This window comes from Chelonus insularis, unplaced genomic scaffold, assembly GCF_013357705.1.
Source record: "Chelonus insularis isolate UGA/USDA-ARS -01 unplaced genomic scaffold, ASM1335770v1 contig_36_pilon, whole genome shotgun sequence".
In the NCBI taxonomy this organism is placed as follows: Eukaryota; Metazoa; Arthropoda; class Insecta; order Hymenoptera; family Braconidae; genus Chelonus; species Chelonus insularis.
Genome location: NW_023276530.1, coordinates 65,748 through 83,625, shown reverse-complemented (window position 1 = coordinate 83,625; position 17,878 = coordinate 65,748). Strand labels below are relative to the sequence as shown.

The window sequence follows — 17,878 nt, the reverse complement described above, 5'->3', positions numbered from 1 at the left end:
TGATAGAAAGTTGATATAAAAGGATTGATTATCATATGAAAGGGTTGGAAATATTGAAAAAGGGACGTGAAAATGTCAAGGAAGCAAGCAGAGTCAGTTTGAAATATACAGAAATGTAAGTTGGATAAGTAGAATAATTAATAAATGCGAAAATGCATTAGCATGCTACACCACAAGAGAGAAAATTGGACGTGGATAGAGTTGAGTAGTTACCAAGAGTAGCTACCCTGTAGGAATTATAAAATAATAAAGAGAAAATTACGTAATGCGGGGATCAGATGAGAATTAGAGGACAATGAGGACACGGCTAACAGTGTTCTTAGTGTAAGAGCGAGACTACATCGAGTTGTTACGCGACATAAGAGGGTAGATATCACCCCTAAAGTTAAGGGACGGAGGTCGAGGACCAGACGTCTTAATGTCTACGTCTGAAGTAAAAGACAAATCCTCAAAATTCATAAATCTACAGATTAATAATAAAAACTTTTTATATTATATTTTATCATTTTTATATCCTTCTTTCTTTACAATTAAATATTTTTTATTTATTTTTAAACAACTATTTATTGATTTTTTGTTTTAACCCGAGTTGAAATATAACACTTATTATTTATAAAATATAATATAAATTAATTTTTTTCATGCTATTCCTATCCTTTCTATCCCTACATTCAACCTTTTTATCCTAATATTATTCTGTTTTATTTTTTGAGTAGATAAAAATTAGGATGATACAGCCTAATTTTAACCTTCTAATCCTAATACTTTTTTTATCCTTCTGAAGTTGGTAAAAATTAGGATATAGACAGAATAGCCTGATTTCAACCTCATAAATTGATCTGCTTATATCTAGAAGTACTTATGGAAGTAGTTGGAATAAGGTCACGATTCATATAATGGATTAATTTTCCAAAAATTATATTTATCACAAATTGAATTGTTTTAAATGATTTGTTACAACCTAATAATAAATTAAATGAAACTGCTCTTTCAAATATGAACATGGTCGATATTATAATAACTCCCATTACAGTCATACTTGTTTTAATAATACATATGATGTCAATGCTGATAGACAGCCCAATTGGAATTGAAATAAAATAAATAATTATGAATAATAATGTTTTTATTAAAATAAAATTACTCGAATCTCAAATGAAATTAGATTGAAACCAGGAAAAGGATGAAATAAAAGTTGGATAAAGCTAAGGCAAAAGAAAAATAAAATTAGGATGAAGATAGGATAAAATTAGCATGAGTTTAGGATAAAATTGAAAAATTTTCGTCCTACGAAAACACTAATTTGTTACGTATTTTGACTTTATTTAGGATTTGTTCATCTTAAGTTAAACCTTAAGAAAGGAATAGTTTATACTAATTGACATGATTAGATTCAATTTTAGAAAAATAATTACGTAATTATTCCAAGAACCGATTATAAGGATTATAAAGTGAAAAAAACACGAGTACAGATTGAGAAGTCAGCATTTTCACGATCGTCATTTTACACGCGAGAATGAAGTCATCGAGTGTAATATAGCTTGGGGAATAAAATAAGAGAAAAGTAAAAGAGAGACCCAACTCGTCATGACATGCTCGTATCGTTTGCTGTATAATACAACTACATGGTTATAGCTTATTAGCTAGTCAACGTGATGCTTCACTACGCCACGCAAAACGTTTGTAAGCATCTACTAAAGTTTAAGATTTTTTCTCTGTTGTTGTCGTGATCGTGAGAACATGCAAAAACATTGGCTGACTATACATGTCGTATCTACTTCCAATCGTCTAAATAACTCTGTTAGGTATACTTGACTTACTATTTTCCGCGTTTGCATCATCGTTCGATTTGTCATACAGGAAACATTTTTATGATGACAATATTATTGAACGAAAATATATATATATATATATATATATATATATATATATATATATATATATGTTTTACACACTAGTCATTAATTCATTAATATCATTAAATTATTATTTAATAAAACATTTTACTTTAAAATAATAATAAGAAGATTCAGAAGTCTCTTATCATATTATTGTACTACATGGTCGTAAATAAAATTATTTTTGAATCAAGTCAAAGTGTCAGAAGAGTGTTCGCAAAATTGGTATGCAAAGCTTGCGAAAACTGCCAACGTTTAACTGTTGCTTTATGGTCTTTAAACCTCGAAATAGGTCGTTATGAGGTGATTTAATAGGCAACAAATATTTTAGCGTATTTAAATAGCCAAATATTTGTCATTATTGCTACTTAATGCATTAAATCCATGTATACACTGTGTGATATATAACAAGATCCTTTCAAGGAGTAGTGAAAAAAAAAATAAACTTACACTGAGTCGATTTTGGCTGCGTGTATTCAGCTGCCAAGGAATCGTAGTTGACTGGAAGTGGTTTTTTCCCCAGGATCCAGTGTCAAATGGACCTTCACCAATGTATCCCTGGACATAAAAATAAATTTGTTCGTTACTTTTTTGTGAAAATAAAATTTCTCAACGATTTAAAGTCATTTATTTTCCAATGTTTTTATTTTAAAAGTGATTTTTGTTATATCTAATTATCATGATAATAAAAAAAAGTTTAATTTTATAAAATAAAATATGGCGGAAGGAAAAAGTCGTTGTACACTTTCATAAATTCACGAGTTTCTCCGGCGATTCTTACTCTCATCCAACGAATTTTTTATATAATATATTCCTAAGGGCAAGCGTCGTGGCTTCTTACCTTTAAACTCATTTTCTCTCTTTCTATCATCCTCCTGTTCTCTTTCACGCTCGACTTTACACCCCATAAGCCTTATTTTTCTTTTAACTTTACTTTTAACCTAGAATATCTTTGGGTGGTTCGTAAATCACGCGGTATAATGAGAATACTTCATCTCCTCTGCAATGTTTTCTTACACTTTTACATTGCAACTGTTTTCATTTTTTATTTTTGTCATATGGAATTAATTTTGTTTCATCCGTAAATTTTTTTTTTCTTTTTGGAATCATAAAATTACAGTCAAGAGTCAATTCATTACAACAATAAAACAAATGAACCATAAATTAACTTTTTATTTCAACATTAATTTATTTATTCCAAGAATAAAATTAATATTTAAATCACTATACAACTATAGAGATATGCAAACAATTATTTATAAAAAAAATATTAAAGCAAAAGTTGATCTGTTTATTGGTAAAATTACTTTACAATAACATTATTGAGTGTAATTACACCTGCGAAGAACAGATGCGATAAAAAAACAAATAAACTATTTAAAATAAAAAAAAAAAAGTGATGAAAAAACAATAAGTATTTTTTTCTTTATATTTCATGTCATGGTTAATATTTAATGCCATTGTTTTTTTCTCGACAAATAATTTAACAGGTAGTATTATTAGAATTCATCATTTGCTCATTTATATGTGGATATATACATAGTCTAATCGATCGATAGGTGGAATCGATACTAACCTTTTTCTTACACTCATGGAGGCAAAAATAAACATTCACAAAGGTAAATAACGTAGCAGATAGTAACATATACATTAAAAGAAGATGTAAAGCGTGTCGGTTTGCTTATGAACATCTCTAGTATATGTGTATCAGAGTATACGTATTTATATGTGTACTTCATATATACATACATATATATGTAAAAATGTGTAAAGAACTTTCCAAGAGAGTACTATCGTATGGACTCTTATTTGCATGTGCGAGCATAGCGTGCAGCTGGACACACAATACTGTACTCACTAACGTGAATAGAAGGGAAGATGGGTAAAAGGGGAAAGCAAGAGGAGAAGTACAAATGAAACTCACGATGCAAACAAAACACGCAAACAACCAACGACTTGTAAGCCAACACATATAATATAATAATAGTCGTCGATGCGCAACCATAAGTATTATTATGTCTACATGTGACGAATGAGAAATAAACAAATGGATTTCCTTTCTCACTGATAAACAAACGGAAATATCAGATCAATTATTATTATTAGTCATGCAGCTCCTTTAATAATAGAACAAATCATCAATTATTTTGCTATTTTTTCTGCTATTTTACTCACTATGTATTCTATAAATACTTTTTTTTTTGGATGATTAAATTTAATGTTGACTTTGTAATTGTTATAAATAAACATTTGTTTTTTAACTTCCCAGTGGGAATTTTACAATTCATAAATTTTACTATTTTTAAGACAAAATTTCAAGATCCTTTAAAAAATATGATTACTAAATGTTAGGAGTAATTGTATGAAAAATATGATGTCAGTATTTCATCAAAAAAATAATTTTAAAAACAAAATTAGCAATAAAATAATTTTAAAGTTGTGTCAGTATTGAGAGAATAGCATTGAAGACGTTCTAACAGGGTGAATAATTATTGTTGATAATAAGAAAATTGTGTTCATAACAATTAAATATTGTTGATAACAAATAATTACTGATCATAATAATTAAATAAAAAACATATTGTATTTTTTTATTCTTTCCACTGGGAAGTTAATCCCAGACCATTGATATTTATTTATAAATTAATTACTAGTGAGATGGAAAGTTTGATGAGCATTGAATGAAATATGCAGACAAAAAAACTTTATTTATTTGATTCAATCTCGGTAGAACAATTAAGTTTTCCAGATGATCCCAGTTGTGTCTTGATTTATTTTGACGTGATTTTTCAGATGACGATGAAGTTTGTATACACAAGGGGAAGTTTAAAATTCTTGACATCAAGTTATGAAGAAGGTGAAAATAAAGATTTTTCTCTCCCTATTTTTCATCCAATTATTGTCAATATTTATCAAATTTAATTTTATTTTTAAAACACTTATTTTAACCAAAATTCTTAAAATTGACAGAAAATAAATGGAAACAAAAATACTAGTAATAAACAAAATAAAAAGAAATAATGAAAGTAGTAGTAATCGGATTAGTTGTGTTGTAGAATTTTCAGAGGTTTTGACAGTTGAAATGCAGGGTAACAGGAAATCCTGAGTCACACGCAGATGTGGCTGACGCGGTGATTACATGAACGTTGTTTGTCGACGGGATTTACAGATGCTGCACCAAGTAAAGCGAGGCGTAAACGTACTGATAAACAAAATAAAAGCCTTCATCATGACAATATTGTGTGTGGAATCTTTCTCTCTGATACTTAAACACACACTCTCAAATCCACCATCATTATTATGATGATTTCAATCCTTAAGAAAATATAAAAAAGAAAAAAATTCATTGATGTCTGAAATTATTTAAAAAATTAAAAAAAATAATAATAAAAACCTTCATAGTGATTTATCAGCAAACATTAATTTTTTTCGTATTTTTTTAAAATGATGTTCATCTTAATATTTTTATGTAGAGTCATTTAGCTCAACAGCGGTAAATAGGCAGAAAACTGGGCGTGAGACGAGCAAATGTAACGTGGTCGAGCGACTCAGTATAGTCTCTAAAAATAAATGTGTTGTTTATTCACAAGTAAACCGGATGCCAGTGTTTGCTTTGGAGCAAATTGTTTTGTTCAGTTTTGTACCATGAAAACTTAGTATAGCAAGGAATATACTTTAAGACAACAAAATATAATAATGTATATCTTAGATCTTGATGACTTTTATTATTATTATTTTTTTTTATTTTTTAAATCATTCTTTTACTTGACCTTCAATAACTATAATCTTTTTTTCTGTTGATCACTTACATTGTGTTTTCTTCTATGCGTATCGTTTTTTCTTCTGACAATTGAATCAATATTACTATCATTTTCACATAAATAATTGTCCACACGTGCCTGACAAAAAGAAACGTCATACTTTACGTGTAATGAAATACAATCTGTTATTGACTTTTGAATAAAACACCAACAAAATAATCAAGTACGTTAGAAATTATTTCAAAGTTATCTCTAATGTCAAATTATTTGAAATAAATCGATGTTTTTTTTTTCATTAATGCACAACTTTTTCCAATAGTGTGTTGTATGGCCAATGAAACATGATTTTATTTCTACTTCAGGTTTATTACTTCAAGTTACAGTTGTTTTGGTATTACATTATATAATTTAAAAAATAGAAAACAAGTAGACAGGTTGGTGTCTTAGAAAAGAGTTCTTTGGTTCCTTAAAATGGGATGAAATCCAGGATAGAAGGGGTTGTTGTTTGGTGATGTAAGGCTGTTTTTTTTTTGAGTAGTGATACTGTCGAATCAGGTAATTGAGGATTTTGGAAAGTGTAGTTCTCTGGGGAAATATTAGAGTGCAGTTTTATGACGGGATATTGGAAAAAGGGTTTGAGAAATTCAAAAAAAAGTTTCTTGACAATAAGTAATTACAAAATTAATCATTTAAAAAAAAATTCATCTTCAAATGTAAGATCTTTATTATAAATAAATATTTATTTAGTTCCTTTTTCTTTGTAAATAAGGAAGTAAATACATAGAATAAAATAAATAGTGTAAATAGAGAATATTGTTAGTCATAGTAGGGAGTAAAGTAAGCTTATTTGGTGAGACAGGTAATTTGGTGATAGACTCTTAATTAAAAATCATCTAAAACATTACTTATGCACGCAATGTCGCGTAATGATGTGTCACTATGACTTGTCCACCTTTGTGGCGAACTGGTTGCATCATTCTGCGTAACTGCATGCATAGGTAACGTTTTGGAAGACTTTTAAGCGTCAATCATCAAATTACCTGTCTCACCAAATAACCTTACTCTACCCCACCTGTGTTCAGAGTGGACGATGTGGAGTGATGAAAAGAATGGTAATGGAGTCCTCTTTTTGCAAAGTGTAAATTGCAAAACTGTTAATGTAAATAAAAACTGTTATTGTAGGAATTTGTTCATTACTATTGTAATAATGATTGGATCACTGCAAATCCAAGTGCATTCTTATTATACATCTAAATGTGTTAAAAATGACGTCACCCATTTGATTAACATTGTAGTCACTTTTAATGCGTTTCTAAGTGTGTAAAAAGTGACTATAATGTTAATCAAATGGGTGACGTCATCTTTAACACATTGAGATGTCTAACAAGAATGCACTTGCATTTACAGTGATGACAAAGAGCGAAGTGTGTTGCTGTGGCTGCCTGATTAAAATTAAAATAGTTCAAATTGTTATGTTTTGTATCAGGTGTAAGGTTTAAGTATTAAGTTTTAAGGCAATGTTATTTAATTGATAGTATGGAAAATATTGTAAAACGCCAAGACTCAATTGGCATATGATGAAAATAAATAAGTTTATTATTATTATTATTTATTTAGTTTTAAAAAGTATCTGATCTTTTAATAATTCTTAAAAGAATGTATCTAATGTTTAGATCAAACTAAAAACTTGAAAAAGCATCAAAATAATTGTTCTTTTCCTAAATTTATAAATAATTGGTAATAGGAGGATTGAAGAGAGTTTCATGATAGTTTGAAGAATCGATAAAAATGATTAATCCATCAGCTCCAATTGAAATGGAAAGTGTAAATTTCAATTAAATGAGAGTCTATGTGTCTAATCCTTTAGAATTGTTGGATAAATTGAATCAAAAAATGTAATAAAAATAACTCAGATATTTTATTTCATTACCAAACGTACTTATTTCCCTTAAACTCTAAAATCAGTCTAATTTAGTTAAGAGCTTGAATACAACTGAGCTAGGATAGCCACTCTGTTGCCGAGATTCTCTCGTTGAGGTGACTGAAGGGTGTAAGTGTGAGAGCAGGCTCTTGCTCTTAATCTTGATTTAATCCTTGACAAGCACTTAAGCATCCCCTAAACTGCTATTAAATCGTTTTCCCCTTCTCCATTGTTCTGTCTTAGATACAAGCTCACATGTTTTAACCCTTTTGTCTCAACTGATATTTAAAATCATAATTTTTTCTGCAGAAATTAAAAAAAAAATCGAAAACGTGACTACGAGATCGCTTATAGCCAAAAGTCACCCTTCGAATGAGCGATAACTTAAAAAATTCGCGAGGGCTTGAGGGAAACGGCAGAAAAGTTTTTTTATTTATGTGTTAAGGCAAAGACAGAGAAGGGAAGAAAGAGTCTCAAGTATCATATTTAATTTTTATTATATCAGTTGTATGCATTGGAATAAGATGGGGTACAAAAAAAGGAGGTGGCTTTGGCGGCCGAAAACTTGACGGTATATAAACGACGACTACGAATGCGGGGTGTATGTAAATATACTGTGATACATTGGACACACGCTTATAAACACCCCATTTTTATTCGTGCCACGTCTTTCGCCACCCTTTACGTTTGCCCAGTACATTTTTAGGTAAGATACCTATTATTTTTTGTCAGTATTGTTTGCTCCGAATAATTTTATTGCTGCTATTTTTATCTGTTTGATAAAAATAAATTTATGCTATGATGATTAAAAAAATTTTCTTTCATCACTTTTGGAAAAATGTCTGCTGAAATTTACCCTAACCTATTTATGATAACTGAAATGGAGACAGGTCAAAGGTGTGATGGATAAATATTCATCTTGAGGTAAAAATTATTTCAAACTCATAAAAAAATATAAGAATATAAATTAGGTAAAAATGGAGTAAAATTGCAAATAATCTGAACAGGTAGAGTACAATTTACTTTACACAATGGTAAAATTTTTACTCCTGTGTCGTTAAAATTTCCCTTGAAATACAGAGTGATTTTTACTCAATTTGTTTTTCAGTGTAGGGTAAAAAATTACTCCACAAGATATTAATAATCCTTATTAACTAAAAATTACCCTGAATTGGGGTAAAATTTTTTAAATATATTAACTATACTTCTCATATTGGAATCGAAATGACTTTAATATAAAAATATCAATTACTACAAAATATTTATAGCATGTACTTTTGTAAAAATTATTTTTATAGTTCGAGAATAATTAATATCCTTCTAACAAGGACATGGTAATCTACTTTTGAATCGTGATATTTTTATGTGACAATTGTAGAAATAAGAAAAGCATTGAGTGGAAAAATAAAGTCGATTGGTATTCTATGAAAACTCGACCGGTGTCAAATTGAATTTGGATACGGCTTACACACAATTGACAACTCTCGACGTCTTTTTTCCCTGATTGACGCTGATTCCGATGTCTTTTTTACATTCACCAATCTTTCTATATCTCCATCCATATCCCTTAAAATATGTGTAAATCTGAAATATCAATTCATGTATATAATTTTCGACCTTTTTTTCACATGAATACATAATATCTACAGTGACCTGGGTGGTGACCATGAAGCTCATATAGCCTCTTCAAATATTCTTAATTCTCATCCTCTTTCCACCAATCCTAGACTCAGGCAAAAAGAAAAATCACCAACTGTTTTATTTTTATTATTAATAACTTTCAACAGTAATATATTCTAAAAAAGATAATACTGTACATAAAAAATGATTATTGGATTGCAGATATATTGTACCATGACTTTTAAATCTAACAATAAATTTGTTTATTATTTTTTCCTCGTTTCAAACCGATAACGCGGCATATTCGTCATACTGAAGTATATACAAAGCATTAGCATTTTTTTGTTGTTTAAAACTGAAATATGCGTCGGGGTGAGTGTCGTGAAAAGAGTGCCCGACTGCGTTGAGACGTGCTTCCAACCGGGAAGGCACTGATCTCTAAATAAGTGGGGCTGCGCCTTTCTGAATACCAAATATCTTATGTTAAAAAGACTTGTGTGCTACCACACAATATCTGAAAGACTTGCAGAATTTTTCATATTTCAAATTATTATTTTTATCTAAAAGTTTCTTCTTCTTTGTTTATTCTTTTTTAATATCACCAGCATTAATTTTATCAACTATTGATTGCTAAAAGTAAGCTTTGTAGGTGAAATTCGCACACATGGTGTTGCGAGGATTTTGAAAGAAAAAAAAAAAAGAAAAAGTAGGGATTAGAAGTAAAGAAGGGATTGTTTCTACCTTAGCCTAAGTCATATCTGTTATTATTTGGAGATCAGACTCTGCGAATATCTAATTGTAGTAACGACCGCGATATGTACCCGCACCATCTGGCCCGTTGTGTTGAACCTACCCTTGAGAACTTGAAATGCCATCCCCGCTCATACTTCTCACCCTTACAAGTCAAAACGAAACTTTAGCAGGGCTTGAATTCCGTTGCAAGACCATCTAAAATCTGTGAGGCACACAATCACTTTCATCGTTCCCAAAACCGTACCAATTACAAACACTGGCGGCTACCCCATTCCTAAATGTTAACTAAACACTAAATACTAACGATACACATACAACCCCTTAACTATTTCTTGTGATATTATCTACGTTATATTATCCTTTCTCGCACTACAATTTAGTTGAATGAATTTTATTTATTTATTTTTTATTTAAAATAATTTTAGAAATTAAAATTAAATCGAGGTCACTTGATATTTAAATAAATAATGTTTTTGAGGTAGATTTTTCTAAAAGTACACTTTATAAAATACTTTCAGGTAATGACCGCAAAGGTATGAACTGTTTTACTTACTCGGAATTTAAGCAACCGACTAGAAGATACATTGTATATAAATTTTGGTTTGTTCAGGGATGTAGGAACCCTAGCCAGTTGGTCGAGAGTTTCATCTGCGGTTATCTAAAGAGTTCAAGAGACTACATTTAAACTCACGGAGAAAGTGACAAAATTTTTTAAATTATTCTCAACTAAAAAATAGGGTGACTAGACTAATAGATGGACACCATCTAGATGATGGACCAATTTTCAAAAACTATACAAAACGATCAATTCAAATGCACTGAAATATTTTTTACTCGTTCAAACCGGGAATAATTAATTGAAAAATACATTGAGACAACAATTTTTGTCATACAAAAAAATGTTTATACGATCAATAAAAAGAATTTGAAATATTCGCAATAGAATATTTTATTGAATTTAATAAAATTGTGTTTGAAAAATATATTTTGATATTTGGTTTAAGATTGTGATGAATTTAAATACAAGTGAATTTTGAAATAAAATGAACAATTAAATAAAATATTAGAATAAACCACAATACTCAGATAATTATGTTCAAAATAATGGAACAGAATAAATGTATTTTTTGAAAATGTTAGCATGTTGATTTCAAAAAAATAATTCATTCACTGTAAATCCAAAATCCCATCACACATGTTTGAAATTCACTCAGATAATGCATGACGCCATGAATAAACTATAGTAATTTTGAAAAGACTGTTTACACACATAAAAGTGTGTAAAAAATTCACACATGTAGTATAGTCTGTTAATGGTGTTATACATATAACACACATCAGATAAATATATTTCAAACATGTGTGAATCATCTTGGATTCTCAGTGTTGTGACTATTTAAAATCTTGATTTTATTAATTAAAAAAAAAATTACTTGTTCGCAGTAAATTTTTTTCCAAGTGCATTAAATTCGTTTAATAAACATTTTTTTTTCTATCTACGACAATTTTTTATTTTTATCCATTTTAATTACTCATCTATTATTATGCTTACCCTACTCATCATTCTAAACCTCACTACAAATCCAAGTGTGTTATTCTTGCACACATCTTTAACACACTAAGCCTCTCCAATGTTAAATGCCGTAAGCAAACTATAGAGTATCCAGACATTGTGAAACGTAAAAAAAGTGTTTACAAATCATGTATAGTTTGTTTATAGACATTTTATATTACCCATACATTATGTGTGTTATTTTAAGACGTTTGCAAAATCTTGGAATTTGCAGTAAGGGGACAGCTGAGGAGTGTCTGTTCAAAAAATCCTATTTCCCTGTAGAAAGAAAAATATATTTATTTTTTAAATTGATAAAATGTAACGTTCATGTAATGTTTTAATAATATGTACATGTATATTAATCAGCCTAATGTGCATTAAATACAATAATAACAATTATCATTATATTTTATTAAACAATTTAAATACTTTTTATTGCTTCCTGTAAAATTTGTTTATCATGAAAATCGGACTTTCTGAACAGACACTCCTCAGTTGTCAATCCTCAAAATTATTTACATGAAAAAATACTGTATAAAATTATCTACGATATAAAACTTTGAATTAAATCGAAAGAGAAACAATATCATGTCTACATAGTACACGACATTGTAAAGAAATGTATTTTTTTGATGCGTAAAAAAGGGATGATTGACGAAACAGTTGAGGAAGTGCTTTTTCGAAGCGCTCTATCAATTTTAATCGTTCTTCCGGCTCCAGCCAAATACACTAGCACACTGGAGTTGAAAGGGTTAAGGCATAGGAGAGAAGGGGAGGAGGTGGCGTTAACGTTGAAACGAATTTCGCAAGTTTTGCCCGGCACAGTGGTGGTACGTCTCTCCCTTCTTCGTTACCCCGCGTTTTAATGAGACTCTTTTCTACTCGTCTCAGGCTAAATGCTGTTGCCAAACCTCGTTTCGGCGATACCGATCAGCGTGCCAACCCTTTCTCTCTCGGTTTCTTTCTCTCTCATTCTGCCACCTAAGCTCGTTATATGCATTCTCTTATTTTCTCTCTTTTCTCTCTATAAAGCTAAGGTAAAGTCTCGTCTCGTACCGCGGCGTACTCTTGGTTCCGTTCTACCCAAGTTCCGGCATTCAAGTTTAGTACAAGTTTAAGTTTTCAACCAACTAACCAACTGTACTTTCTTTTTACTATGAGCTTTCTACAACTACAACACACATACTAAAGCTTAAACAAGAAGTCTGAAAAATGTAGGCAGCTAAATGTCAAGAGTTCTTCAGTTATTTTCGAATGCAAAAAATTTTCAAACATTATTTTGTAAATTTGTAAATAGTTTCAATATATATTTGGATCGTGTGTTTCAATGAAATCGACCGCAACTGTGTAGAGTATATTATTAATAGGTCAAAATGGTGATAGTGTAAATTTAACTCAGGTCAAATCAATGATTGCTATACACACTTCTCTAAATGCTTGTCTTTCAATTTATTCTGTCAACGTATTTCCCGTTGTTAATTAACATGTACAAATCTTATCATTCCTTTCTTTTTCAGCTAAAACAAAAAAAACTTCTCCATCAAGACAAATACTAATAATTAGTATTAGAATATTTATTAAAAAGAATTTCCATTTATTATTTATCTAGTATTTATAAAGCACAATTTTCAATTTGATATTTTACTAGATTCATCACTTAATATTGATTTGCATACACGAAAATACCGAGATTTACATTTATTCAGATTGGATAATATTCGTAAAAAGGGAGGTTTATTATTAAATATTATTTAAATGATAAGATAATTTAATAAATGGATGTTATTTAAATGTTATAATAAAAATACTCTACTATTGGTTGATTTCTAATAAATTAATTGCACTTTTGGAAACCAATTGAACCAAATCGAGTAGGTTAAATGTGGTGTAGGGATAGTGACTAGAGGCCAGAAATCCTCTTAGTTGTAAATCGTCGACGAAAACTCAACAACCCATGACAAAATAGCGTGATTACAAGCCATCAAATAAACACTAGTCTTACCATTATTCTGTACTTAGTGAGTCTTTCTAAAACTATCCTTGTAATTTTCGCAACTTTAACACTATTATAAATGAATACTAAACTTATAAATAACACTAATAGTCATTTTAAATACATGTATACAGTAATTATACTCCATATGATAATTTACAGTTTTCTTGCTGAATTAATTTTTTGTTTAATATATGTCACAATAAGAAAAAAAAAAAAAAAGAATGCTTTAATGTTCATCTTATTTTTTCCATTATGTTAATTGGCTAATCATGAAATTATCGGCGCCATAAAGTTGGCAAACAGTGAGAGTAATACTGTTACAACACCCTCTGTCCCACCGCAATGAAAAGGGTTGGCTGAGAGCTGAGTTGCTCTTAATTGCAAATTGGTAAAATAATTGAAACAACTCTCATAAAAATAGTTGAAAAGTCGTAATTTGGTCGTAAAAGTTGCGACCGCAATAGCGACCATTATCCTCTAAAATGGTGGATAAAAAAAACAAAATGAAAATGAGAAATATTTTTTTTTTTTTTAATATTTTTTGTTATTCAAAATATTAGATAACAATTATGCATTTAAATGGTAAACGGTTGAGAATAGCAAAGAAGATAAGTATATCTATATATTTATTAAAAATTCGTAAAAGCCAAGCAAGTTTCTTGCTGTCTTTATCTTTAATCTTCAAACTTCAGAGCACCAGCAAAACTCACCCCTTTTTCTACCGACCATCCCGGAATATTGGCCGTGGGCTTCTCCCGTAGAGAGCCCAGAAAATCTCAGAGTGAGATAATTACGGTCGAAAGCGCGGATATTATTTAACCAACATTTTGCTGCATGAAGGCAATGAGGATACGCGGTTTTCATGGTGATCTTGCAGCACTAATACTCTCAAATATTATATGGAGCTGACACAAAGTGAATTGTAAAGCTTGAATTATTTTATAAATAATACTTACTCTAAATACAACAGTCACAATACAAACATTATTAATGAAATTTCAGTGGGGTAAAATTTTACCCTACTTTACTGTGAAGCTTCATGTTTTATTGAACAATATGGAAGCATTTAACGACAGGTAATGCAAAAGATATTGTTTTGGAGTAAAATTATATTGGAAAACGGAATAAATACAAATCTAAAATGGGGTAAAAATCCTCTTAAATGAAAATAAATGATTCATTGTTGCTATACCTTTAAATTGTATTTAATTAGTCTCTAATATGGTGATACTTTGTGTCAAGTTATTTTTACTCAAGCATTGACAATAAAAATTCTTGGAAAATTTTCCTTGATCCTGACATTAAAAAAATATTAAAGTTTTGTATAGCAACACGTTTAGAGTAAAAATTTGCATTTAGGGTTGATACACATCAAGAGTAAATAGCTTTGCAACCCTTTCAGTTATTTCGACATCTCCTCAGGACTATTACAATTCCCTTGGAATTTTAGTCTGTGCACTTCTACTGCGTTAATGAACTATTTCAACTTTTACCTTTTTTTCTCCTCTTATCACTATGATTATTTACTTGAAAAAAAAAAAAAAATAATTTCAAACTAGAATAAAATGGAATATTTAATAAAATGATTTCATGAATTTATAATTGAGTATATTGATGTTAAAATGAACCCTTTATTGTATAAAATAACAGTACATTTCTTGCCTCAACTTCGAACACCTTTTCTCTTATAAAAACGCAATTTTCTTGTAACAATATGGCATAATAAATGTTTCGAGGTTGTGTTCTAAAGTACCTAGAGTCTTTCTCTCTTGTTTCGTTGTTAGAACAACCACCCAAGCACCTCCGATTCGCCATTACAGTTTGTAATGTACTTAGGTAACTTCTGTTTATACAGCAACTTTTCTACCAACCCTCGCTTGCTATTTTCATCCCTTGTCCTGCGGCGTTTTCGTTCTTGTGTCAGTTTTTTTTTTTTGTTTTCACATCAAAAATTATATCTCATTCCACAGTTACCCTTTCGATAAATCTCAAAATGAATTATTATAAATATTTATCCAATGGAATGAATTAAAAATAATTCTGAGACTTAAGTAATATTGTAGTTGAAGAAAATCAATCAAACATACGTTTCATTCAATATTTGTTTATCAAGAATTTATCACGTAACTATAAGAGACTTGAAAAAGTTTGTAAAGACCATCCAAAGCACCTGGCATTCGTTTCAAAGTCAAAAGACAAACTGTGTGACTCGTAAACAGGTCATGTCCGCGATTTTTCGTACTTATTCTTTTACAAAACTTATTTCATTTTAGCTTCATACATGAAAGTTTGATTTGCAAAATAAAATAATGCTTGAATGAAATAAAAAAGAAAAAAAATTGACAATGAAATAAAAAGTTTGTATTAGCCTGAGGCTGATAACAATTTTGAGAGTAAAAATTTCATTAAGTCCACGAGATTACAATTACAGCTTATTATTAAAATACATTGAATTAATACGATATTTAATATTTTTTTAATTTTAGTCTTCACATGTGCTATTTTATCATATAATCTCCGAAAGAATTTCATCACGTTAATCTAATAGGTACAATAAGAAGTATAACGATCTCATTACACAATTAGATTTAATCGTTCGATCAATATTTTTAATTTGATCCTCGGGATAAAATTGATAAGTAAGACACGAAAAAATAAACGAGATAAAATATAATTTGGTTCGCAGAGAGAAAGAGAGAGGGAGAAAGAAAGGAAAGAAGGAAGTAGAAGAGTTGGAGAAAATTGCAATGGGCCTCTCTAACCTGGTGAATTGTAGTAAACAAACGAGACGCCTGCACTAGGCTACTACCCTCTACCCTCTTTTTCTGTACCCATCTCTGATTGCTAATGAATCCTAACGCTATTATGCATGCAACAACTAAAAAAAAACTTAGGTTCGCTAACATGGATGATGGTAACGCGGAAACGTTGCCCCCATTTTCAAAGGGGCTGCGAGGGTTGAGAGGGTTACGTTATCCACTTCGTTGCAATCCCTTCATCTCTCATCGTTACTCTGTAGCTATTCTCTTGTGCTCCTCGTCATGACAATGTCGTCCTACTATACCGAACCGTATATGCGTGGGACATGTTTCTGGAACACAAAGAGTTGTGCAAACACTGAGTTTACCAGGGGTGCAATGGGCTTACATTATTGCGACGTCACCAGCCGGTCAACTTACCCCGACGGGGTACTTCGTTAGTGAAGCAGCCCTTTTTGCTTGTTACCTTTCCTAGCTACTTCGACGATTTCGTTGTAACAGGTCAACCGTAACCGAGCAATCTAAATCCATATATAGTTTTATTTCATTTTTGTGCAAATATTATTTAGAACAAAAAAAAAAAAATTAAAAAAAAAAATTTATCAAAATAATCAGAGCTTTATTACTTGACTTATCAAGTGGACTTATTCTAATAAACGTTACTAGAATTCTAGTAACATTTTATTTGCAGTGTGAAATAGTTTGTTATATCATTTGATAAATATTGGGTTGTTGCACAAGTAATTGCCAAAACGTAACACTTATTTTAGTTAGTTGCGTGCGTTGCCCTAGTGGGAACATACAACAGACCCATTATTGGGCCAGTATTGGGACTGACAGGAAGTTATCATTCAGCAATGGTTCTGTACTCAGCCATGACAGGATGATAACTTCATTTACTGACGAGACTGTAATAAAATATTCTTCGCTGGGTCACACAATTAGCATTTTGCGCAGTCCTTATACAGTGCACTGTAAATCCCAGTGTTACACACTTAGATCTGCGTTAAAAGTGACTATAATATTAATCAAATGGGTGACGTAATATTCAACACACTAATCCGCATTAAAATAATGCATTTTGGAAAACTGAGATTTACAGTGTGTATACGTAAAATTGGTGCTCAACATTCATAAAATCTAACAAAAACAATTTTTTCATTATTCTAATTATTCTTTTTAATAACACGAAGAGAAAAGAATTGTAAATTTTACTCCAATAAATAGTAGCCTGTCGTTTCAGGTACAAAAATGGTAATAAGCAATTGTTTAATTAATATACATTACCATTTTTCCTTGTAAAAATTTTATTACGCATCCCAATTGTAATATTTTATATTTATTTGTGTATAGTTCACAATTTTGATTCATAATAAAATTTTTACAATAAAAAATTTTAATGTATGTACTATTTACTGGAGTAAAATTTACAATTCCTTTCTCTTCGTGAAGTTTTAGATATTTTCTACGTAAACTGCTACAATTTTTTCTATAAGGAAGTCAAAGAATATAATATTTCCTGAACATTATCACATATGATACGTTAAATTAATGAAAAATATATTGTTACTAATTTTACCAAACTATTAATTTTGTTAATATATTAAATAATTCG

At 30.0% G+C, this 17,878-nt stretch overlaps 1 protein-coding gene across 9 annotated transcripts in view; it reads right to left on the bottom strand.

Annotated features, from left to right (window-relative positions):
• FoxP (forkhead box P) overlaps positions 1-17,878 on the bottom strand; it is a 122,580-nt gene that overhangs the window by 70,747 nt on the left and 33,955 nt on the right. For all 9 annotated transcript variants that reach the window (XR_004690332.1, XM_035083786.1, XM_035083784.1 and 6 more), the window contains one exon: positions 2,349-2,456. Coding sequence is in view for 6 of the 9 variants with exons in the window: in XM_035083784.1 (XP_034939675.1) it covers positions 2,349-2,456 (108 nt within the window). In the remaining 3 variants the exon portion in view is untranslated. The remainder of the gene's footprint in view (positions 1-2,348; positions 2,457-17,878) is intronic.